Genomic DNA, 24,519 nt, shown 5'->3' on the forward strand with positions numbered 1-24,519 from the left:
ACAGGTGGAACACACAATTCAGCTCCTGTTGCTCCTACTCCCCCTTGACATAGACCTAGCTGTTTATCCAATCACAACCCCCAATTTGACCCCAAATAGCCCCCAAAGTCTCTTCTTTTCTTCAGCTCGAATTCCTCGATACAGCTCAGATCTTTGGATGCAAATGGAAAGGCAATTCGTTACAAAAGGGAGAGAAGATACAAAACAATATAGTGGAAGAAACTGGGATTCTGTGCCATCATTTAAGTCACATTTCAGCATTGCCAAAACATCGGCAGGATTGATAGAAGATGTTGAGATTTTATTTATTTTATTTTTATTTTTCTATTCCACTCTTCCTCCAAGGAGCCCAGAGCAGTGTACATGGTTATGTTTATCCTCACAGCAGCCCTATGAGGTAGATTAGGCTGAGAGATACATGACTCACGCAGAGTCACCCAGTGAGCTTCATGGCTGAATAGGGATTTGTACTCAGGTCTTCTTGGTCCTAGACCACTCTAACTACTCAGTCATGGAAAGACATTGGCATTGTGGCATCAGAACTTGTAGGCATCGATAGTAGACACATTCAGGATCAACTGTGTGGAATGTAGACAATACAGCAGAAGTAGATAAAGGCATTCTTTCTGCAGAGTCCATAGCCTGTATCAGGAAAGGCTTTAAAGTTCAAAAGTAGGTTAAAATGTTCAATTGGATTTTGGACAGGTATGATTGCAGGTGGAGCAAGTTGATAGAGAAGGTGGAGGTAAGGGATGTGCACAAAACCACGTGGGGGAGGCTCAAAGGCGGTGGGGGTACTGCTTTAAGAGTGGGGGAGGGTGCACTTACCCCTCCTACCACTTTCCCCTTGCACAGGTGCATTGGATACTGCTGGTTATATCTGGACAACGGGGCAGCAGGGAGATACATTGCCGCCCCGATGAGCTTTGACAAAAACGGACTCCAGTGGGGGGAAAGCGCGGGAGGGATAAGTGCACCCTCCCCCACCCTTAAAGTTAGACACACACACCCCATCGTTGAACTGGCGGGACTGCCGGTTCTTCGAACTGGTTCCATATACAACCCTAGTGGTGGTGTGGGGAGACAGGTTTCTTCCATTCTGCAAGGCAAAGATTCTCGCATCAGATGTCAGGTAACTTCTCTGGAAAACCAGGAACAGCTCTGCACCAAGTAGATAGATGATTGGAATCTACATTGATATAATAGATCCCAACAGTACCTCTAGTAACTGACTGTTGCTGGTGTCTATCTTATGTTTCTTTTTAGATTATGAGCCCTTTGGGGACAGGGAGCCATCTTATTTATTTATTATTTCTTTGTGTAAACCACCCTGAGCCATTTTTGGAAGGGTGGTATAGAAATCAAATAAATAATAATAATAAAATAATAATAATAAAATGTCCACAAGTGTGCTTTGTTTTTTATTTTACAGCAAAACCCAACCACTTTCCTTTTCACCTGCTTCTTCCATCTGCAATAGTGAATCTCACCTGCAGGCTATATAACCCATAGGTAAAAATTTGTCCTTTAGTCCAAAATGTTTGCTCAAAAGCTGCCCAGGCAATGAGCAATATGTGTTCAATTTAAATCCAAGCTGATTAAACCATCAGGCTTGTTGGTTCTGTGGTTGTCACAGCATAACATTTCACTTCAAAGTCCAAGATGTCTGGTGTAACAGGTTCTGGTTGCTTCAAAGGATAGAAATTCATCAATAGCAACCTAGCATTGTGAAGTCAAGAGTCATTTGCAATGGGATAGCTTTTTCTGGCTTACAAACCAATGGAGCAGCCAATTCCCCCCCCCCCCTCCAATTTGTAACATAGCAAATAGTCTCTGGACAGCCATAGTTTAATTGTGCTAGGTCAACATAAGTTGTAAATTGTACTTGCTACAGAAAGATAGATAGATAGATAGATAGATAGATAGATAGATAGATAGATAGATAGATAGATAGATAGATATGCTGCATATATAGATATTGTATATATCTGTGGTTTGCCATCTTACTGCTGGTCTTGGCATCTACTCATGCTGGACTAACTGCAGATTGGTCTTACAATGCCACCCTGGTTCTTTGTTGAGAAGACTGTGAATTATGATGCTCAAAAGGCATGGTACAAGCATAGGACTTTCCCTCCTGGAGGGCAGAGCTGGGAGAGACTCACTCTACCAAGTTCACCCAACCAAGTCTCAGCCACACATACCAGGTCAGCATGCTCATCCACAGTTAAATCATGGATGAAAGATGTTTTTGTGTTTGCTGACCTGGCATTCAGCAGCAGAACCTAATCCTTGAGGGAGTGTTACTGGAACTCCCTGGAACTGCAGAATTGGAGAAAAGCCAGAAAATGAAATAGGCCTCAGTTGCCTAGGTGTAACGGCCTGCCTAGCTCTGACCACCATATCTCCCTCTGCCCAGCACCCAAGAAAAAGCTGCCACCAGATTACCCCCAGTATCCCACTCTCCCAGGCACATGCTAAACACCACAGGTGGGCAGAGTTTAAAAAGGCAGCATTTAATTAAAAGTATAAGGAATGTACTCAGACGAAAAGAAGCCTACTCAAAGTTCAACCAAAAGCAAAGTCTCTTTCTCCCCCCAGACCCCAGGAGTGGGTTCCTGCATGCACCATGATGTGTTGCTTGGCAGGCAGGGCTGCTTGGAGAGGCATGTTGTTATCATTGTCCTCTTTGCAAACCCCAGGTGTTCCCCAGCGATTCTGCGCCTCTTCTGTGCCCCAGGCTACAAGCCCCAAGCTAAGAGGTGCCTCCCTTAAGTGTTATTACATGAAGGGAGAGTGGACTAGAATGAGCTCACTGCAACTTCCAGGTGGCAACACACAACATGTTTAAAATATAAATGTTTAAAATAAAACTCCAGCTGTTTTCTTATTTCAGTCAATTTTCAATTAGTCTCATGATATACAGTAATTAGACAACTTACAGGTTATTGGGAATGGTTTACTATGCCATAATTCTAATCATCTGACAGTAGATGGTAATGGAAAAACTCTGTATATTTTTTTAAGATTAGAAAAAGTAACAATTCACTTATTAGTATCACTAACTGTGATTTAGCATGCATTTTCCAATAGTATTGCTTGGCAGATTTGAGTAGTTTCATGCATAGTTACTCATTTTCAAAGCAGATAAGTACAATTATGGGTTCCAGTACTGGTTTAGCATCTCTTCTTCGTTCTACATGATCTTTCACGGTGAAAATTGCAAATATTGCTGTGGAGAATGTTGGCCTGGATTCTTCCTTAGCTGTTGTAGTCTAATATTATATCAGCAATACTTTGCCAGTACTATATATTAATAATTAGTCTGAACACACACACACACACACAACCCTCAATAGAACCCATGTTCCGTGGATATGGGATCTTGTGATTCAGCTTGTTTATTCTGTATTAATATGTATTTAAAAATACAAAATTAAAAACAAAATAAAAACAATTGAAACCTTTTTACAGAGTAAGAACAATTAAATAGTTTACAATTAATTGACAAATCTGTAAATTAAGCATTGATGGAGTTGTTCCCCAGGGCAGCTCCAATCCGGTATACTGTTGTGCAAATACAGTTGCACAATAGGACACCCATTGGAAACCATGGGCACCTGTGCTTGCACAATGTTATGCCAGAGCAGGGCTGCCCTAGGGCACAACCCCAACTCTGTTTATACTGACACAGCAGGGGTCCTACCACCCATGATGCATTTTGTGATATGTGCGTGAATGAATATAGGTCCACTCATATAGATCATAAATAGACTTCAATTGCAGGGGTTCACATAATTGCAGGGGGGGAGGAGAAGCAAAGTCGTATAAAACTCTTCCAAAACAATATTGTGCAATAGTCAAGTGACTTTCAAGGGAAAGGCAGTAAGTACTAGAGACAGAAACTCCATAAAGCTTTAGCACTTGCACATGTAGATTAATCATTCAGATAAAATTACAGAACCTATGTACTTAAACATTTGTAGCGCAGTACTTGACATTTTCTCAGGATGATTTTAAGGCCATATGTGTCTTATCTTTAGTTAATTATGACACCACCTTCTCTGTTTCAACAGCGTGCTCACTTAGCTGCTATTTTGTGAAGCTTTCCTAATAATACCATTCTGTTAATACAGAAGGACCTTCAGTGGGAAATCTTGATTTCTGCTCCTAAATTTGGTACTTACTGGCTTCAGTAATTGAACCTTTTTGTCTTTCAGTTTTGTTCTGTAAGATGAACAGGACTATTTGCTTAGGTATGTTGTGATTTCACAGATTTCCTTAGAGTTACATCTGTCTGTCATGCAGTAAGGTCATTGGCTTGGGGATCACCTTACAGCCTGTAGACACATGCTGTCTTCAGGCCTTAATACTGATTGCTCTTCTGGGGGATTATATCATGATTTCCATGATTGAATACATGTGTGAATGGCACAAAAAAGGGCAATTAATCATGACAAACGCCAGGGTGATCTTCCACCAGGACTGCTTGCCCCGCAGGAACATATTTCTGCAATTGGAAAGAAGTTTAAGAGGGAGGGGAGAAAAGTGAAAATTGCTCCCTGCTCAGCTGTGCAATGTGAAATCACCACAGGGATGCTGGAGGTGGACTGCAAGCCTCATTAAGCTAATCTATTGATGTGCATCCTGTCAGCTACTGTTTCCTGTATTTATTTTTATTAAGATTTGTATTGATCTTACATAAAAATAGAGAAAAACAACGGAATCTACTCACATAATCCATTCACACCTTTCTTCATCAAAGTCACCCTGTGTATGTATGTATGCAGGGGCGGAGCCACCATTGGGCAAACGGGTTCAAAGAACCTAGGGCACTGCGAATCAGGGGCCATGCCTCACAGCCCCGACACACCCCTCGCATCAGACATGGGGGGTGTTATTTCGCTTGCAAAGCGGGCAGTGCGGGCTGGAACGATTCTCCCTGCCTCGCTGTCAATGCAGCGGGACTGATCTCACTCTCAAACATGGCCGTGTGGCCCGGTTTGGGAGGGAGACGATACCCCCACGGCTGATGTCAGATGTGGTGGTGGGGCCAGGGGCTGCGGTGGTGGCTGAACACGGGCCCCTGCCATCCTCGCTCCACGCCTGTATGCATGTATGCATACATACATACATACATACATGTACACACACACACACAGACAGACACACACACACAGACACACTAGTAGGTTACCAGAACAAGCTGCCAAATACAGTAGGAGATAAGAAAGACAAATGGCTGGTATAGAAGAAGAGGGTAAATGGGGTACAGCAACAGGTACAGTCACTGCTCAAAATCTTGCAAATAAATGTGAAGTGGTCAGGAGTGGCTTGGTGATTGTATTAAGGAGTAAAATGACTTTAAAAGTTCCAGCTTATTCCTAACCTAGAGGTCTGCTGTGGAGTGAGCATTGTATGTCCACTATTGCAAGACAGTCCTTCCATCCTAGCCTCAAGCAAGCTGATCCAGAAAAGCCTCATGTTTGTTCTGAACTACAGGCTGAATATTTCTTGGAATAATGAGATCTAGATTCAGCAGAAAGTGAGAGGCCATCATCTTTGTATTTTGTATTTTGGGGTGATATTAGACCTCCAACAGAAATTATTTGTTTTATTCCTCTTCATGCAGCACCAGGATCTGATAAAGAACTGATAAAGCTTATCCGTTGGGACACAGGGTCAAGACTCAGACTCTGAAAGTAACTCCATCAGCATATAACATTAGTTTTTGCTCATGGTATCATGCTAAATGATGCCCAAAATATGATATTTTATTTATCTATTTATCTGTCTGCACACACACACGTGTATTTTATCAAAGAGGGTACCAGCATGAAATTTCAAAAGCACATTAAAATCAATCAGCCACTACTACATAAAACGGTGGGAAAGCAGTAGCTTGCTTGGTATTTACTTGTAGCTTGCCTTAGTAGCACATACAGTAGCAGCTTGATAAAAGTCAAATGGAATAAATGAATGATTCTATCTATCTACTATATTTTTATAACACCCTAAACGTCTGTCTCTGGGCTGTTAACAGCAACATAAAGCAAATCAAAACAGAAATTAAAACCTCAAAACAATGTAAAACCACAAGTCTAATTAAAAAGCTTGGATGAATAAATGTGTCTTTAGAGACTTTCTAAAAGTTGTCAGCGATGGAGAGGCTCTTATTTCAGCAGGGAGAGCATTTCAGAGTTTTGGGGCGGCAACATAAAAGGCTCATCCCTGTGTGGCAACCGCAGACAATCTCAATGGGAGATTGGGCTCATAGTGAAAGAGACGTTGGGGCTATTCTGATGATCAGCAAGAATCGGGCTAGCCTCCGCTAGCCTGATTTTTGCTGATTGTCAGAAACATCGGGCTCGCAGCCAAGCCCAGTAGTTCTGGAGCGGCTAACCCGCTCTGGAATCTCTGGTAAAAAGCAGGTTTGCGGACCAAGCGCTCCGCAAACCTGCTTTTTACAATTGTGAGTAGCCGCGCCGCTGCGCCTGCTTATGAGTAGACCCCCGGCCGGAAGGCGAAAAGCCATCTCCCGGCTCGGGGGTCTCCCCAGTATGCCCTGTGCTCTCGCACAGGGCATACTGGGGCTTGCGGGGGCCGCACAGCCCCCGAGCTCCCCAGCCCCCGCCGGCTCCGGCTTGGAGCCAGCAATCATGTGGGCGGCCAATCCAGCCGCCCAGGGCTCCCTCCCCACTTGTGATTGAGTGGGGAGAGGGGGCTTAGCCCACTCTTCCTGCTCACTTCCCCAAACCGGGTCTCACGTCCGTTATCTTAAACACTCAGGGCCTACGCCGTTTAGGGCTTGTATTTTGTAAACTGTTTAGGCCTTGTATTTTGCCCTGAAACGTATTGGTAGCCAGTGTAGCTCTTATAATATAGGATTGATATTGTATTTCCGAGGTGACTTAGAGACCAACCTGGCTGCTGCATTCTGTACCAACTGCAGCTTCTAGATTATGTACAAAGGCAGTATGGAGACATAGAGCTTTCAGCTGCTCGTGTGCAGCAACAGGAACAACACCTAACTGCCCCCCCCTTGTTGTAGCCCCACGATCAGAGGTCTACTCAAGAGTCGCTGTGGCACGGAGTCATGCTGTGCTGACACACAACAAAAAAACCCAAAAACCTCGGGTTAGCAGAGCGCTCAAGTCTGGTAAGTCTGGAGATTACCTCGGGTTAGCAGAGCGCTCAAGTCTGGTAAGTCTGGAGATTACCAGCATAGCTCATTTATTTCAAGAAAAAGATGCAGCTGCTGGCATATCACCCAAAGCTGATAGAAAGCACCTCTGGCCACTGCCTCAACCTGAGATATCAGAGAGAGAGGTTTGGATCCAGAAGCACTCCCAAATGGGCAGATCAAAATTGTCTCCTGAATTTCGACCCAGCACTATAAGTACCTCTGCCTTATTTGGATTTTGTCTGTTTTTCATCCCTCATCCAACCCATCACTGCCTCCAGGCCTCGCTGCCGACGCAGTGTTTCCTAATTGGTGTGCCGTAGGACATTGGCTGGTATGCTTTGCTGGCTCACTCAGAATCAGCTCCAAAAGTGGGGAGTTTATTATTTTGGAGCTGAATTGCTCAATACTGCATCAGGAAGTATGCAGTATCGATACTGATACATAATGATACATAAGGGAGTAAGTCAGCTCCAAGAGCAGGGAGTGTAATGCACTGAGAAGGATGTGTCCCTCTTGGTGCATAATGGAGCAAGTTGGCTCCAAAAGTAAAGAGTTTAATCTGCCCACTTTTGAAGCAGTCTCAGTCCTTTATGGCAGTTTGCACTAGAAGAGGAAGGAGGGGGGGGGGGACAAATAAAAATAGTGCTGCAGCAAAGCCACCTACCTAGATGTGTGCCTGTGTTGGGTGGGACAGTGTGCCCCATTTTTTAAAAATGTAAGTGCACATTTTTTTAAAAGTGCATTTAAAAGTGCTTTTTTCATCCCTTAATGTAATGTAAGGGATGAAAAAAATTGGGAAATTGTCTAAAATAAGGTTTTACATTGGAACAAAGGAAGCTGCCATATACTGAGTCAGACCATTGGTCTTTCTCGGCTGCCGGGTGAGGACCTCTCACGTGGGTTATCCTTGCCTGCACGCTCCAGAGGCAGGACAATCAATTAAGCAAAGCCTTTAAAAGGCGGGGAAGGATGACCCCTCCCAGTTCTGTTCGTCCTGCCTCACTCCAGAGAAGGTCGTTCCTAGCTAGCTGCTTCTTCCTTACCTCTCTTCACTTGAGCGTTTTTCTCCTTTATTTCTTTCCTCAGTCTCTCCATTCCCAGCTTGTCCATTCTGCCCTTATTTCTTGTCTAATCTATTAGAAAGAAAGAAAGAAAGAAAGAAAGAAAGAAAGAAAGAAAGAAAGAAAGAAAGAAAGAAAGAAAGAAAGAAAAGGATCTATTCTTTCAAATTTCTACTCTTCGGTCTCCTCCCTCCCTCTTCTCCTCCCCTTTCTTATAGAGCAGAGCAATCAGGGCATTTTGCATGTTCGCATGCACAAGGCAAAGAAAACTCAGCAAACGCAGCCTAAACGGATCATCCAGGTCCCTCAAGTCCATGCCAGGTCTTTGGATCCACCGCAGCCCCCACGGGTAGCGCCAGACTCTCTTTTGGAGTAGGACAGCCACGGAACTCAGAAGATTGCTGCAGGAGCTCAGCTAACGTCCCTCACCAGGACCCAGAAGCGCTTTCGCCCGCTCTCCGACCCAGCTCTCCAGGCAGCCGAGATTGTGGAGCTGGAGGAGGCTTCCCCCTCATATGCCGAGGCCGTCCACTACCCAGCTGAGTCCCCCGCTGGCCCCCCTGCAGGGCCTCTGGAGAGGGAAACGCTGCTGCCTGCCTCCTCTATCGCCCTGGGCTCCTCGGCAAGTAGTCCCTCCACGACGCAGCCAACCGGCCAAGTAGCAACGGGCCAGTCTGACTCTCTCCTGCTGATCCCTCCCGCGCAGCAGGCCTCAGAAGCAGCTACACCTACTCACGAGGAGGCCAACAGCCACCATCTAGCCAGACCGGTGAGTCCTGTGCCTCATGGCTCCCCTCTCCCGGGCCCATCCAATCCTGCTAGGCTCCCCTTCGCTCCTTCTGCCTCAGCAAGCCTAGACCTTCCCCAAGACATGCCCGTGGCCTGGCAAGCCTGGTTTGTGGAGGCAATGCATGCATCACTGGAGAGCCTCAATCCCCAACAGGCAAAGCATTAAAAGCGCAATTGCAAAGAGACACCTTCCCCTTCTTCTGGGGATCCCTCCTCTTCCTCGTTAGAGACCCCTGGCAATCCTAAGTGGTCCCACAGGTCTAAAGGGAAAAAGAGGGCATCCAAACGTAGCAAGGCCAAAAAATCCAAAAGAACATCTAAACATGGCCACCGCCATTCTAATCCACACTCTTCTGATATCTCAGACTATGATTCCCCAGACCCTCGCCCTCCCCTTCGGAAGCGCCAGTGGAACTCCCTCCCGCTTTACCACTACAGGCCCCTTTGGCCGCGCCTTCATCTCAACTACCACCTGCCTCAGGTTCAGGAATCCCTATTCAGGACCCTGCCCCCAGCGAAGAGGGCGAGTAGTCTGACGGCCAGCAACCGGATTCATCCTAATCCTCCCGCAGGCTCCTGCCATCTGAAGAGTTTTCTCAGCTCCTCCTGAAAGCCCTGCACACTCTGGGCCTTCAATCAGACCTTCCTAAGGAAGCTCCTCCTCCTCCTTCTAGAGAATCTTTGGTGCTTCCTACTGCTGCGTCTAACCAACCTCTTTTTCCTCTTCCTGAGACTTTTTCAGAAGTAGTGAAACAGGAATGGCAAGCCCCCACTTCCTCCAAGAAAACGGCGGCTATCGTTTCTAAGCGGTATGCTTTCATTCCTTCAGCAACAGCCCTTTTTCAGACCCCCCCCCCCCCCGGTCGATGGCCTGGTGGCCGCCCTTACCTCTAGGACCATTCTGGCAAGAGATGGGGAGTCTTCCCTTAAGGACCTCACAGAAAGAAAATTTGAAGCGCAGCTGCACAAGAACACTGATGCCATATCGATCTCCATCAAGGCCTCTGTTGCTGCCTCCATTCTTTCCAGGGCAGCCCTCCTGTGGTTGGACGAACTGCTTCAAACTCCGCCCCTCGAACCAGCGTGCCAATGCCTGTTTGCATTAAAAATCCAGAAGGCCCAGGCCTTTATTGCTGATGCTACCCTGGACTCAGTGTGATTCGGAGCAAGGGCCACAGCGACTAACATCGTTGCACAACGTACCCTATGGCTCAAACACTGGCAAGTGGACCAGACCACCCGAACAAACCTGATCGCTGTGCCCTTTACGGCTTCCAAACTATTTGGCGATGAGGCCCTCCAAGAGGTCCTCATCAACACAAAGGGCAAAAAGAAGGTTCTCTCCTCTTCCTTTTGCAGAGACGATAAATGCCAGAACCGCAAAAATTTCCAGCCTTTTTGTTCCTTTCGCCAGAATTTCAAGCCCAGAGACCCTGATTTCCATACATCCCGCCCTCAGTAGAATCAACAACGTCAACCCTCACAGTTCAACCAACAAGCAGTTCGGGCAACCGCCCAAGCCACGGCAGGCCTCCTGACTCACCGCCCCATTGTGTGGGGGGCCACCTAGCCCATTATTTCCACGTGTGGGACTCCTCCATCTCCGATCGTTGGGTACTGGACTCCATCCAAAACAGCTGCAGGATCGAATTCACTTCACGTCCCAGAAGTCGCTTCCTTCCAACCCCTCGGTCCCGGTCTCACCGCAAACATTCAGCTCTGCTGCAGGTGATACTCCACCTCCTTCACATCTCAGCCATAGAAAGGGTTCCAAAGCAACACCAGGGACACAGCATTTATTCCATCTTATTCACCGTCCCCAAGCGAGACGGCTCACTGCGTGCTGTCCTTGATCTAAAATTTTTGAACAAATTCGTCAAACGTTGCAGATTCCGCATGGAGACGCTCCGTTCCATCTCAGAGGCCTTACACCATGGGGACTTTCTAGCCTCAGTCGACCTGACAGAGGCATACCTGTACGTCCCAATTCATCCAGATCATTGCCGTTTTCTTCGTTTCTCCTACTACAACTCCCACTACCAAGACACCGCCCTTCCATTTGGTCTCTCCTCCGCCCCCTGAATATTTACAAAGATCTTTGCTCCTCTACTAGCACACATGCTTCTCCAGAAGATAAGGACCTTTGGGTACTTGGACGACATTTTGATCCAGTCACCCTCCCTTCAGTCAGCCCAAGCAGACCTGGACTGCGTCCTCTCCACCCTCGATGCGCATGGCTTCCTGGTGAACACCTCCAAAAGCAATCTGACTCCCTCCAACAGGTGGTCATAGACATCCTCTCAGATCGCCTCTTCCTTCCCCAGGACAGGATCACCAAGTTCCAATGGCTGATTCGCCAAACCCTTCGTTCCAAGTCGACTCAACTGCTCTCCCTGGCACAACTCCTAGGTCTGATGGTTTCCTCCCTGGAAGCTGTTCCCTGGGCTCGCCTTCACCCCCACTCCCTCCAATGGTTCCTGCTTCCACATCAGGCCGCCATCGCCCTGAGGAGTCGCAAGAGAGTGGAACTCCCCCCACCAGTACATCTCTCTCTGAACTGGTGGCTTCTGGACTCCAACCTGACCAAAGGGCGGCCCTTCCTGGACCCTCCCCACTCCATTATCATGACCGATGCCAGCCTCTCGGGCTGGGGGGCTCAGTATCTCAATCTCTCGGCCCAGGGCTCTTGGTCCCCATCCGAAGCCAATCACAGTATCAATTGGCTCGAGCTCCAGGCCATTCGCCTGGCGCTCCTAGCCTTCAAGCACCAGATTCAACATCAAGATGCCTTGATTCGAACAGACAACACAACCGCCAAGGCCCATGTGAACCACCAGGGGGTACCAGGTCCAAATCTCTTCATGCAGAGGCGGTCCTTCTCCTATCTTGGGTGGAAGCACACCTTACGCCGATCCTGGCCCATCACGTCAGCGGCTCTCTGAATACCCAGGCCAGCTGGCTCAGCAGACAAGAGCTTCACCCGGCAGAATGGAGACTCAAACCCAAGATCTTCCTTCAGCTCTCTCGCCACCCAGCGAACTCCCAGCTCCCGAGATTCTTCTCCTGGTTCCCATGCTCCTCAGCGGAGGCAGTGGACTCCCTTTTGTCTCCCTGGCCCAGGGAGCTCCTCTATGCCTTTCCTCCAGTACCTCTCCTCAGCAGATTTCTCCAGCGTGTCTGCCTTCTCCACGCACAACTGGCTCCCTTGTGGCCAAGGCGCCCCTGGTTCCCAGAGTTACTCCATCTTGCCGTGGAAGGTCCCTGGTTCCTATCTCCCACCCCAGACCTCCTCAGCCAAGGCCCAATCTTCCACCAAGATCCCACATGGTTACGGCTTGCCGCCTGGAGGCTGAGTGGCTCCGACTGAGCAAGAGAGGCTACACGCAAAAAGTTCTGACTATGATCCTGGCCTCTCACTGGGCCTCTACCAACCGCATTTACCAATCTACTTGGAGGGTATTTCTCCGCTGGTGCAACAAGATTGGCACTTCTCCTGACCAATGTCGGATGCCAGAACTACTCAATTTCCTTCAGGATGGCCTAGACAAAGGCCTGAAGGCTAATACTATTAAGAGACATGCGGCTGCACTCCTTCCCCTTCTCTCTCCCTCCGTTCAGCATGACTCTCAGTCTCAGACGCACCTCCGTCGCTTCCTGAGGGGCGCCACTCTTTCCTCCCCACCTGTGGTCCACAGGTTCCTATCCTGGGAGCTCCACAAAGTGCTGTGAGTCCTCCATGCTCCACCTTTCAAACCAATAAAATCCATTCCGCTCCAGATCCTGTCGTACAAACGCATCTTCCTAGTGGCAATCACCTCCGCACGTCGGATCTTGGAACTCAAAGCCTTCTCTGCCAATCTGCAGCTATGCGTTTTCTCTCAGGACTCCGTTCGTCTAATTCCCGACCCATCCTTCCTACCTAAAGTCCCTTCAATCTTCCATAGATCCCAGGATGTTCTGCTCCCATCTTTCTGCCCTAACCCTTCTAACCAGAAGGAAAAACAATGGCACAAACTCGATGTACGTCGATGCCTAAAGACCTACATTTCCAGGACTGCTTCGTTCAGGTCCTCTGAATCCCTTTTTGTGTCCTTTCTCCCGGCATCCATGAGCCGCCCGGTTTCCTCATCAACTCTGGCTCGGTGGATCAAGGCATGTATTGCTTTGGCCTACAAGGTGCAACACATTCCTACTCCTCTCAGACTCACCGCTCAGTCTACATGCTCTGCCGCCACGTCTGCAGCCTTTTCGACCAATGCAACACTGGATGAAGTATGCAGAGCGGCTACCTGGTCGTGCCCGTCCACATTCACACGACACTATAAACTAGACCTCTTCAAATCAGCCCAAGCTGCATTTGGCAGGAGGGTACTTCAGCAGGTTCTTCCGCCCCAGTAGCCGACGATGCTCCCACCCAGGGTCTTCAGCTGTGGCATGTCCCACATGAGAGGTCCTCATCCGGAAGCCGAGAATGGAGCATTGGTCACTCACCGTGAAGGCTTCTTCTGGCTGCCAGTGTTGAGGACCTCTCGACACACCCAGATCGTCTACCGCTACTGGTTCTGCACTCTCTGTATTTTCTTCCTGAGGGACCTGATTAACTATACTCTTTTCTTATACTTTCCTTAGCAGCTCAGCTAGACTAAACAAAACTGGGAGGGGTCATCTTTTCCCGCCTTTTAAAGGCTTTGCTTAATTGATTTCCTGCCTCTGGAGCATGCGGGCAAGGATAACCCACGTGAGAGGTCCTCAATACCAGCAGCCAGAAGAAGCCTTCACGGTGAGTGACCAATGCTCCTATCTAGCTCAGTATTGTCTTCACAGACTGGCAGCAGCTTCTCCAGGGTTGCAGGCAGGAATCTCTCTCAGTCCTATCTAGGAGAAGCCAGGGAGGGAACTTGAAACCTTCTGCTCTTCCCAGAGTGGCTCCATCCCCTGAGGGGAATATCTTACAGTGCTCACACTTCTAGTCTCCCTTTCATATGCAACCAGGGTGGACCCTGCTTAGCTTAAGGGGACAAGTCATGCTTGCTACCACAAGACCACCTCTCCTCTCTGTTTTCTATATAGAGTCTTTATTAAGAAAAATTAATTCTGAGGAACACCAAAGCACCATATTGTATGTGTAAGACCCAAGTCTGTGGTCTAATAACAAGGCCAAGAACAAATAACATCTCTGTTTTATATAGCAACGGTTTGCTTGTTCATACATTTTATATCCCACTCTTCCACCAAGGAACCCAGAGCGTGTACATGATTATGTTTATCATCACAACAACCCTGTGAGGTAGGTTAGGCTGAGAGATATATGACTGTCTCAGAGTCAACCAGTGAGCTTCATGGCTGAATAGGGATTTGAACTTGGGTCGTCTATGTCCTAATCCAGCACTCTCACCACTATGCCATGCTGGATTGTCAATGTAATATCAAGTGCTTTTTACACTCAGTGAGATAACCATCTGGGCCTAAAGCCTTCCCTGTAACTGCTGTTTCAACTTCAGATACAGTCAATTAGGCTGCCAAAAATTCTTTTTACTGGCTATTAAATAAGTGCTGGCTTCCTTTTCTGCACCTCCTGGACTATAACTCTTCATCTTTGGATTATAGACATAGGCAAGGATCTTGCTCTGGCTTTTGCTTGGAATCACATTTAATAAAACAGGTTTGATATTAAAAATAATTTACTCTGTGTGTTCAAATATCTGTAACACTTAATTTACTGGTAGATTTACCAAATTTCTCACTAAATAAAAGAAATTTGATTTTAATTAAAGCTAAACTATGAACAGTTCAACAATTGCCAACAAAAAAGTAATATATATTTACTTAAAAACACTTTCTATGTGCTGTAGCATCACATAATTAAAAAGGCTTTTACTGTGATTAATTGATTCAGAATGTCTGCCGTTGAAGAATTACATTCAATAAAGATCTGTCAATACAATTTGCTACTATTTTTCACTGTGCTTCACAGTGCGATCCTGGTGGCTAAACTGTATGAGCTTGATACCAGATAAGATACGAGGGGGAAATCATAATAATTATGCTAAGAAAAAGAAACAGTTTTGCAAAGTAAAACTTATAAGTAGAATTATCACTTTCATTTTAAATTGTCTATTAATTAAGAAACAGCACTATAACATTTTCTTAAAAGGGTGCTAGTCCGCAAGTAAATTTAAACAACAACAACACTGTATTAAAGCTAGCCCTGTTCTTTGACAATCACATATTGAGGCTATGCACATGACCCACCTACCCAGGTCAGGACTCATGTGCAGAGCTGGGATTGAGGCTGATCCTGGTGCTGCCTCCCCCAGTAGTCTGGGTTTTTTACCCAGACTTTTACCTAGGTAAGGGGTGCAAGTGCAGCTTTTACCTCAGGTCCAGGGTTGTGTACGTTTGGGCTGCATGCAGCCTGAGCATACAGAGTCGGGCACCTAGAGCACCCAATTCCTGGGGTGAATCACCCAATGTATCACGCGTATCATGCAGTGCATTGTGGGATTCCTGGAGGCTGGGGAAATGATCCCAGCCTCCAGAGATCCACACTGCATGGAGCAGCACAAATTGTGTGGGTGCGCAGCAGTGTGCTGAAGAGGATATCAGTAATCATCTGGGGGGAGGTGTAGGTCCATCCCTGCCTCCTCCACTGCCCTCCTCACAGCTATTTTGGCCATGTGCATGACCTCATCTAGTCTCCATGCATTAACAACAATGAAATGACATTTATTATTGTATTGTGAAAGTACCTTGGTACCGGAAGTTGGGCACGCTATGTGATTGCCTTAGCCTGGAAGAGAAGCATAGCACTGTAGAATTGGAAGGGCTTTGTCAGCTTATAGAACACTCCTTACTTCTCAGTGCAGAAAATCCAGAGCTTGAGCATCTCAAACAGATGGCTGTTCAACCTTTGCTTGAAGTCGTCTAGCAATTATGTGCCCCCTGGACCAAGGTAACTGATTCCACTGACAAACTGCTCTTACTGTTAAGAAGTTACTAATAGTCTTCAACTGAAATCTGCCCTCCTGTAACTTAAGCCCATTAGATTTTGCCTTTCCCTCTGTAGTCTGTCAGGTATTTGAGGGATGTTATCATAGTCTCCCTCAGCTTTCTCTTATCTAGGCTGAACACACCAAGTTCCAGGGATGTAGCAAGCTGGGCAGTGGCCCAGGGAAAGTCTTCCACCACCCCATTCTCTTCCCCATTGCCCCATTTCTCTACCCACCAACCCTACTGCTGGGGCAGCATTCCTCCCACTTGCCGCTGCCGTATTCTTTCCTCTGGCCATGGAGCCATACTCCACTCCCTGTATCCTTGTGGCCAATGCTAGGAAGAAAAGTCTGGCAATTCCTTTGCCCTCTTCAACTTGTGAAGTTCTTGCTTTGTGCCAGCTGGATGAAAGGATGCATCCAGCAGCATAAAGCAAGGGATGGAGAGAGCAAGGGGGCCGCCATGATTTCTTTCCCTGCATGCCTGATTTCCATGATTAATTAATTAATTAATTAATTGATTTAGATTTTATACCACCCTTCCAAAGGTGATTCAGTGCGGTTTACATTAAAATAAAATAAAAATTCAAAATCAAAAACCAATTAAAAGCAGATTAAAATTACAATTAAAACTATATAATATTAAATCTAAATATAATTAAAAGGCTAAAAAGATGGGTCTTTAGAGCTCTCCTGAAGCTTCCAATGAAGACAGTCCTCTTATATCCACTGGGAATGTGTTCCACAACCTAGAGGTGACAACAGAGAAGGCCTTATCCCAGGTTGCCACCACCAGGTGGACCAGTGGCACTTCAAGATAGGGAAGTGCAGTGGGGGAAGGAATTAAGCAGCCATGCAAGGGAAATGTCACCACAGCTGCAGTGGGGGGCATGAGAATAATGAGGGCAATGAAGTGGGTTGGCTAGGGAAACCCTGGAGGCATCCCTCCATCTCGGGATGCTTGTTCCCCCTGGATCCATTGTTCCTATGCCCCTGCCCAGTTCATTCAACTTTTCTTTATAGGCTGGCCCAGTTCGTTTTGAGTCCAAACCGACACAAACTGGACCAGACCAGTTCAGTTCTGCACCACTCAAAACTGCCCCCACCCCCTGCTGGCCTGCATTATTATTATTATTATTATTATTATTATTATTATTATTATTATTAATTTACACAGTCAGACAGGTGTTATTGACTGGTTTGTTTTATCCAGACATCGAGTCCTTCCCAAGGACCTGGGATGGCTGAATTTTATTATCAATGTTGTTGCTGTTATTATAGATGATGATGATGATGAACAACATTTTATATCCCATTCTACTTCCAAGGAGCCCAGAGCAGTGTTCTAAATGCTTAAGTTTCTCTTCACAACAACCCGTGAAGTAGGTTAGGCTGAGAGAGAAGTGACTGGCCCAGAGTCACCCAGCAAACATCATGCCTATATGGGGATTTGAACTCAGGTCTCCCTGGACCTAGTCCAGCACTCTAACCACTACACCACACTGGCTCCCATGTGGCCTGGTCAGAGACTCATTGGGCATGCAAGGCAGCCTTCACAATGGCCACTGCGATGGTGTGAGGCCCAGAATGGGCCAAAGACCACCCAAACAGGGTGATTTGCCGCATATTGGAGGCTGGTGGGGGAGGGGAACCTCCAAAGGACCCACCTGCCCCCCCATGACCTCAGAGAAGCCCCTCAGAGGGGGTGAGTACAAAAATAAAAAATAAATGTAAGATCGTGACACACACACCCCGAACAGTCAGCCGGGGGCGGGGGATTTGGTCTGATACCAAACTGAACAGGGGGGTTTGGTTCGATATCAAACCATCAGACTGAACATTCCTTTTATAGGACTGGGTTTCCATACCATTGACCATGTTCATTGGCCTCCTCTGAACCTATCTCAGTTTGTTTACATTCTTCTTTAATATGCAGTGTCCATAACTGGACATAGTACTGTTGATGAAGAGTACTGTGCAAAATAAAGTGGAGCTATTACTTCTTGTGTCTCAGGAATCATAGTTTTATTAATGCAGCCCTAAAGTTGCATTAATACTTTTTGTAGCACATTACATTATGGACTCCAATTGCAATCAGCTGTATTTCTGAGATCTTTTTCATATGTATTGCTGACAAATCAGGTATCCTCATCCTATAACTGTGCAAATTTGTTTTTTACCTAAAGGAATAACTTTGCATTCGTCTCTGTTGAATGTGTTATTTTCAGCTCAGGCCATTCTACCAAGGTCATTTTCCATTTCATCCCTGTCTTTCTTAGGTGCTAGCTCTCCTCAGTTTTGTATCATCTGCAATTTTGATGAGTATTCCCTCCACTCCTTCATCTATGTTGTTGATCAAAATGTGGAAGAGTATCAGTCCCAGGACAGAGCCCTGCAGCACCGCACTTGAAACTTCCCACCAGTTTGATGAGGAGATAACGGATGAGCACTATTTGATAACGTTTTCCCAGTTAGTTTTGTATTCTCATCTAGCCCTACATTTGACCAGTTTGCTAACCAAACTATGATGGGGAACTTTGTCAAATGCTTTGCTGAAATCAAGATAAATTATGGCTGCAGTATTCCCACAATCCACTGAGCTAATAACCTGTTCAAAAAAAAAGAAATAAGATTAGGCTGGCAGCATATTGAGCAGGGGGAGAGCAACTGACCCTATCCAACCCTAGCACGGCATCCCTCCAGTGGCTGTTGCTGTTATCTACCATATGTTTTTTGTTTTTAGATTGTGAGCCCTTTTGAGACAGGAAGGGAACCATATTATTTATGTATTATTTATTTTTCTATGTAAACTGCTTTGATAATTTTGTTGAAGAGCCGTATATAAATATTCATATTAGTAGCAGCAGCAGCAGCAGCATTTATTTGTTAAAAATCCATGCAGATTCCTACTAATCACTGCACTGTGATTAACGTGTTTATCTATGGACTGTTTCATAACTAGTTCAGTATTTTTCCTGATATCAAAGTCAGATTGGCCCATCTATAATTTCTTGGATCCTCCTTTTTGAATATCTGTAATTTTGTTTCTGAAGAGCAGTATATAAATATTCATTGTAGTAGTAGTAACACCAACAGCATTTATTCATTAAAAATCCATGCATATTCCTACTAATCACTGCACTGTGATTTAACATGCTTATCTATGGACTGTTTCATAACTGGTCTAGTATTTTCCTGATATCGAAGTCAGATCGGCCCATCTATAGTTTCTTGGATTCTTCTTTTTTAATATCTGTAATTTTGTTTCAGAAAAGCATCCACCATCTCCTTTCCTTGGTATGGTGTTATGCAGTAGGCACAGACTACAATGTTGTTTTTATTGCTTTCTTGCTTTATTTTTATCCAGATGCTCTGTACTGGATTGCCATGCTCACTCTCCTGAATTTCTGTGCATTCCAGTCCTGTCATCCCACTAAATCTCAGTTATACCTATAAAGCTGCATTTACCTTCCTGTACTAGAAATTCATACTCATTATTTATTTCACGGAATGTTCCATGTAGTAGGCATCAAAAGCCAAACAGTTCCCCCGCCCCACACATCCTTGTGAGGTACAGCCCATTTCCTCACAGTAAACATTCACTGTGGAAGTGGACTCTGGTGTCAAAACCCTAACCCTCTCTTGTTGATAGTGTCTCTGCAGCCAGCTGTATACCTGAAGTATTTTATTTCTTTTAGTCTTCTGCCTTTTACAAGAAGAACTGACATCACTGGCGCCCCAAGCTCTTTCACCTTCTTTCAATTCTAGAGACTCATAGTGCCATTAATTCCCACACGGATAAGCAAGAATAATGGTTAGTGGACCTCATAAGTCTTGGCAACTTGTCTGTCACATCCTGGATCTGTGCATGGGGAGACAGCACACTGTACCAGCATTTGGCACATTCGGCACATTCGTGTCTCCGTACCTCTCAGCAGGAAGTTGCCATCCACCACCATGCATCTCCTTCACTCCCTGCAGGTGGTTGTGAAGTAATCTATATCCTTAAAGAGTTAAGAGTCATCCTCCCCATCTAGTGTAGCCTACTGTAGCTGTTTTTCATTAGAATAGTCTGAAGTGGGTCAACTGCACAACCGCTGGGTGGTGAGATCTGGTGACTACTGTGACCTTGTCCTGGCAATTGGAGGCCGACCTACTGTGGCTTTGCATCTGAATGCTTCCTCCTACTTCTTACCCCGCCCCCCCACAGCCTGCTTCACCTTAACTGGCATTCTTAGAGGCGGCCTCTCATTTTATCCCTCTATCACTTTTTATGTACCTACTACCAAAACCTGCTCAAGGGTTTTTGCTTTTCTTTCTTTCTTTACCTCTCAAAGCACTCTTCCTTTAGCCACCTGTGCCTTCTGCAGTATAAAAAGAGAGACTGAGAATTGCAAGTAAAGTTCCACTTAAGTTCTCACAATATTCAGACTTGGAGTACATTCATTAAGCAGTGAGAGTTGATGCAATCTACTCATCAACTACAGCAACAGTTGGCCTACCTGGTCCAAAAAACGAAACAAAACTGAAAAGGCAACTAATAAAAAAGAAGAATTGCATATCTTCAACAGCTACACCAAATATCACATTACCAGTTTACTTCTGAAAATCCTTTACTACAATTCTGATGGAACTTCAAAAAAGTGCTATAAACCTTTTGTTGTTGGTTTTTTGTTTGTTTTTTTAAATTAAAGATGAGACTGGGAATCATGGGCTAAATCAGAAATTAGTTATTTTAAACTGGCGAAACTAGTACTTCTGGTGGAGATGGGACTTTTCAGAGATCTTGATCCTGCAATTTGTGCTATCATTTCTAATATGGCATTGAGTGAAGTGAGAGAGAATTTGGTAGCAGGGAATATTTCAGCTCTGACTGTAAGCAGTGGGAGGATGGAGATGCAAAACTTATTTTATTGAATTTGAAAGTATAATATGATAATATGATATAATATAATATATCATTTCTAATATGGCATTGAGTGAAGTGAGAGAGAATTTGGTAGCAGGGAATATTTCAGCTCTGACTGTAAGCAGTGGGAGGATGGAGATGCAAAACTTATTTTATTGAATTTGAAAGTATAATATGCAAAATAAACCACCCAGAGACAGAAGTTTGGGGCGGTATACAAACTTGATAAATAAAATAAAAAAAATGTGCCATGCATTATACATATCTGGACATAGTTTACTGTGTTTTGTGACTTCTTTGCTACTCAGCAATAATCGTTGTATCCTGTTTATCAAAACAATTCTTGTTCAGACAAATGATTGAACCACACCTTTATTACTCTTTCACAGTGATGTAATTGCCATTCACACTGAAATTAATGGACTTGCAAAAAGATAGTTGGCCCTTTAAGCCCTGTTGATATTTATTGTTGAAGCAATTGCTCCAATATAAGCAGTTGCTTATATTGGCTTATACTGTAATTGGGAAGTTAGCACTGTTTCCTAGCTAATCAAGAACATTAGACTAAAACTTGGAGATTCTTGTATCTCCTCCTCTTCTTATGAAACCCTAAAACCTAAGGCCTCCCTTTGGTTCAGCAAAATAAAAAATAAAAAAGAGGAGAAAAATAACTCAAGTTCATTATAAGATACAAAGAGTAGAAACAAAGTTTCAGGAAAACCAAATAACCTGAATTTGGTGAATATTCAAAAATGTACAAAAATAGTATTTTTTCCTTAATTTTATCTGGGGTTTGTGAGTGAAAAAATGTATCTAAACTGTAGGAATGCACTGCCAAGGACATGAAAAATAGACTCACATATTTTGCACAGAATAGTTTAATTGAAACTAAGGTTGTTTTTAATTAAGCTACTACATGATTTCAGAAGGGTTGGTGAAAATGAAGGAGAAATTTGAATTCATAGAGAAGGAATGAAATAATATTTCAGTGAAAATATATGAGTGCGGTTTAACTTTTTTACTATAGATATTCAGTGTTGGCAGACTTAGTACTTCTACACAAGTTAAATAGATATCATTCTCAAATGCAATGACAAATTCTACTCCTCTTTTACTTCCTGTTGATGATGGAACAAACAGTGAAAAAAATGACTAAAATGTTGACACAATAGACTTTCTTTTTCATTGTGTCAGTAGAACCCAGTTCTCATAATAGGTTAATATACTCTCGTGATGAAATCTGGTACTTAGACCATTAGGAATAATTTCTTTTCAGCTGGTCTCTCTAATAGCACAGACACTAGATTTCACCATGTAAGGGTTAATTCAGAGGAATTCACCTTGTTCTAATCCCATGAATAACTCACTTTAAAACATAAGAAATTGGGTTTAGGACAAAGTTCTTATTTCTGCTCTTGATTTCATGACCAAATGACCATACTTAGGAGTAGTATTTTCATGAAACCGAGGCATTCTTGGAACATTTCCCTGTAAAGAATATTGGCTGAAATCCATACTAAATAACTCATGTGTAGTCCCATTGAAATCATTGAGCTATACTAATTATTTGGAACAACTCATAAGTAATTTAGTCTGGATATCAGCCAATATCTTTTCCTTTTTCTCTCCTTGACTTTGGGTGTGTGTGACTTATTAGACAAAGACAAATGGGAAATATCCAAATCTCTTTTCAAACTCCAAATTTAATTTTGCTTAAGATAATTTAGAAGAGCAGAAAATTTAGCTTTAGATTCTTTCCTAATGTTTTAAGTTAGTTCTTTTTTTAAAAAAGTGCCATAAACCATTTGGTAGTTTTAGTCACTTCTTCTGCTCCAGGAGTTCCATCTTTTGGGCACTGAAATTGATTTTTCTCATCTTAGCATTTGAAGATCCAGAGTGTGCCCCTTGCCCCATCGCCTGGGAGAGTACAATGGCACCAACAGCAGAGGATGTGAAGGCAGCACCTTTTCGGGCACCTGAAATGGCAGCATCAGGAGCATCAGCACGAGTAGACTGTGTTGAGGTAGTTCTCCCACACTATACTATGAAACCAAACAGTTTGGGGATACTACATGCTGATGGAGGCTGCCTCTTTAAGATATTGACCTTTGTGCAAAATGTTTGCTGTGTTTTAGGATATGCACATTTTCTTTGAATGGCCATGAGAAGAGAGCCTTCCCTCTCCATGCGTGCATTTCCACTTAGATATATAGTGGACACTTCACAGCAATCATATCAATTCACAGCCATGCATTTCGAAGATCAATATCACTACTTTGTAATGTAGTCAAAGCAGCCGCTATGCCTTGTGTAATTCTAAAAGATTATAATCATGAACAGTACCAATAAACTTAGTTACTCTTGTTAGATTTAATGTAGGAAAACGATAGGTACGTGTTTAATCTTCTTTTAAAGCCTTCAATCTGCTCTCTTAAAGTTGCTTCAGAAAGTATTTTTTGCTCTTAGGAGGTTATAGGTCACTCCTGTTGAGTAAAAGGTTCTAGCAAGTCAGGCATAAATATGTGCCTGAGAGCTTCTATGGTCATTCTGGAGAAGAGGAAAGAGAGGAAGTATGAGTGATGACTTATTCTTCTTCACATGCTTCTGAATCACATTCTAAGTGAGGAGATGTGCATATTTCCTCTCTGAAGATATGCATTCTGTCCATAAATCAGAAGAATGTTCAGCTTCCTGCAGTGGTATTGTATCTTCCTCTTTCAACATGACATGGAAGATAGTGGAAACTAAAATCACTCATGCTTATTCTTGCTGTTCCTCTGGATTTCAAAACATCTCTAATGTACATAAGGACAGGGATAAGTCTGACCATGTTACAGTTTTTCAGTACAGGAGTAACTGTTAGTTTCATTTCTATAATGAAGCCTGCATTCTAGGCTGCATTATATATTAGGTATCTTGTTGATGTCTGTTTATAGACTGTGTTACATATTAGGCATTTTGTTGAGGTCTCTAATTGGATTTATGTTCTAATAATTTGATGCTACTGTACAATACAGAAACTTGAGGTTTCCTATTTATTTAAAATATAAAGTAAGTTAAAGTGGATCCTATTGAGTTCTCATTAGCTGTCTCCACTATAGAGTGCTATAAAATTTGTGCTATAAAATTAACTTATAGCTACTCGCCTGCATAGCCTAGAAATGCACATATTTGACATATGTGCATTTATGTAAACATATAAATTGTACTTATAATTTGTAAACAGGTAAATGGTACATATGTGTAAAGAATTTTTTTACACAGTATAATGATTCATATTGTCTTGAGAGAGATTTTATATATGTTATTGGAAACAGATATGTAATTAATTAGCTAAATACATTAGTAGGCAGGTGGGTCATATGTTTACCTGTGAGGTCCATGTGTATTGATTGTATACTTTCATTGGTAACATTTACAGTATAAGTTCAAACATTAAGAACTAACTTTAGGTCTGCTTTTTATTTATTTATTTTCTGGCAGAATGATATTGTAATAGCTTTTGATAGTTAAAGACAAGAGTGGAGAGAGAGAGAGAGAGAGAGAGAGAGTGTAGAGGGTACATCTCATTAACGTATGTAACTG

At 44.1% G+C, this 24,519-nt stretch overlaps 1 protein-coding gene across 29 annotated transcripts in view; it reads left to right on the forward strand.

Annotated features, from left to right (window-relative positions):
* LRRC7 (leucine rich repeat containing 7) overlaps window positions 1-24,519 on the forward strand; it is a 378,525-nt gene that overhangs the window by 232,018 nt on the left and 121,988 nt on the right. The window contains exon 7 of one of the 29 annotated variants that reach the window (XM_053248574.1): window positions 22,815-22,953. The exons of 27 other annotated variants lie outside the window; for them this stretch is intronic. In XM_053248574.1, the coding sequence (XP_053104549.1) occupies window positions 22,815-22,821 (7 nt within the window). In that variant the 3' untranslated portion in view covers window positions 22,822-22,953. Of the gene's footprint in view, window positions 1-22,814; window positions 22,958-24,519 lie in introns of those variants that run through there. One more of the 29 variants, XM_053248570.1, reaches the window with a different exon arrangement.

Source organism: Hemicordylus capensis, chromosome 4, assembly GCF_027244095.1.
Source record: "Hemicordylus capensis ecotype Gifberg chromosome 4, rHemCap1.1.pri, whole genome shotgun sequence".
In the NCBI taxonomy this organism is placed as follows: domain Eukaryota; kingdom Metazoa; phylum Chordata; class Lepidosauria; order Squamata; family Cordylidae; genus Hemicordylus; species Hemicordylus capensis.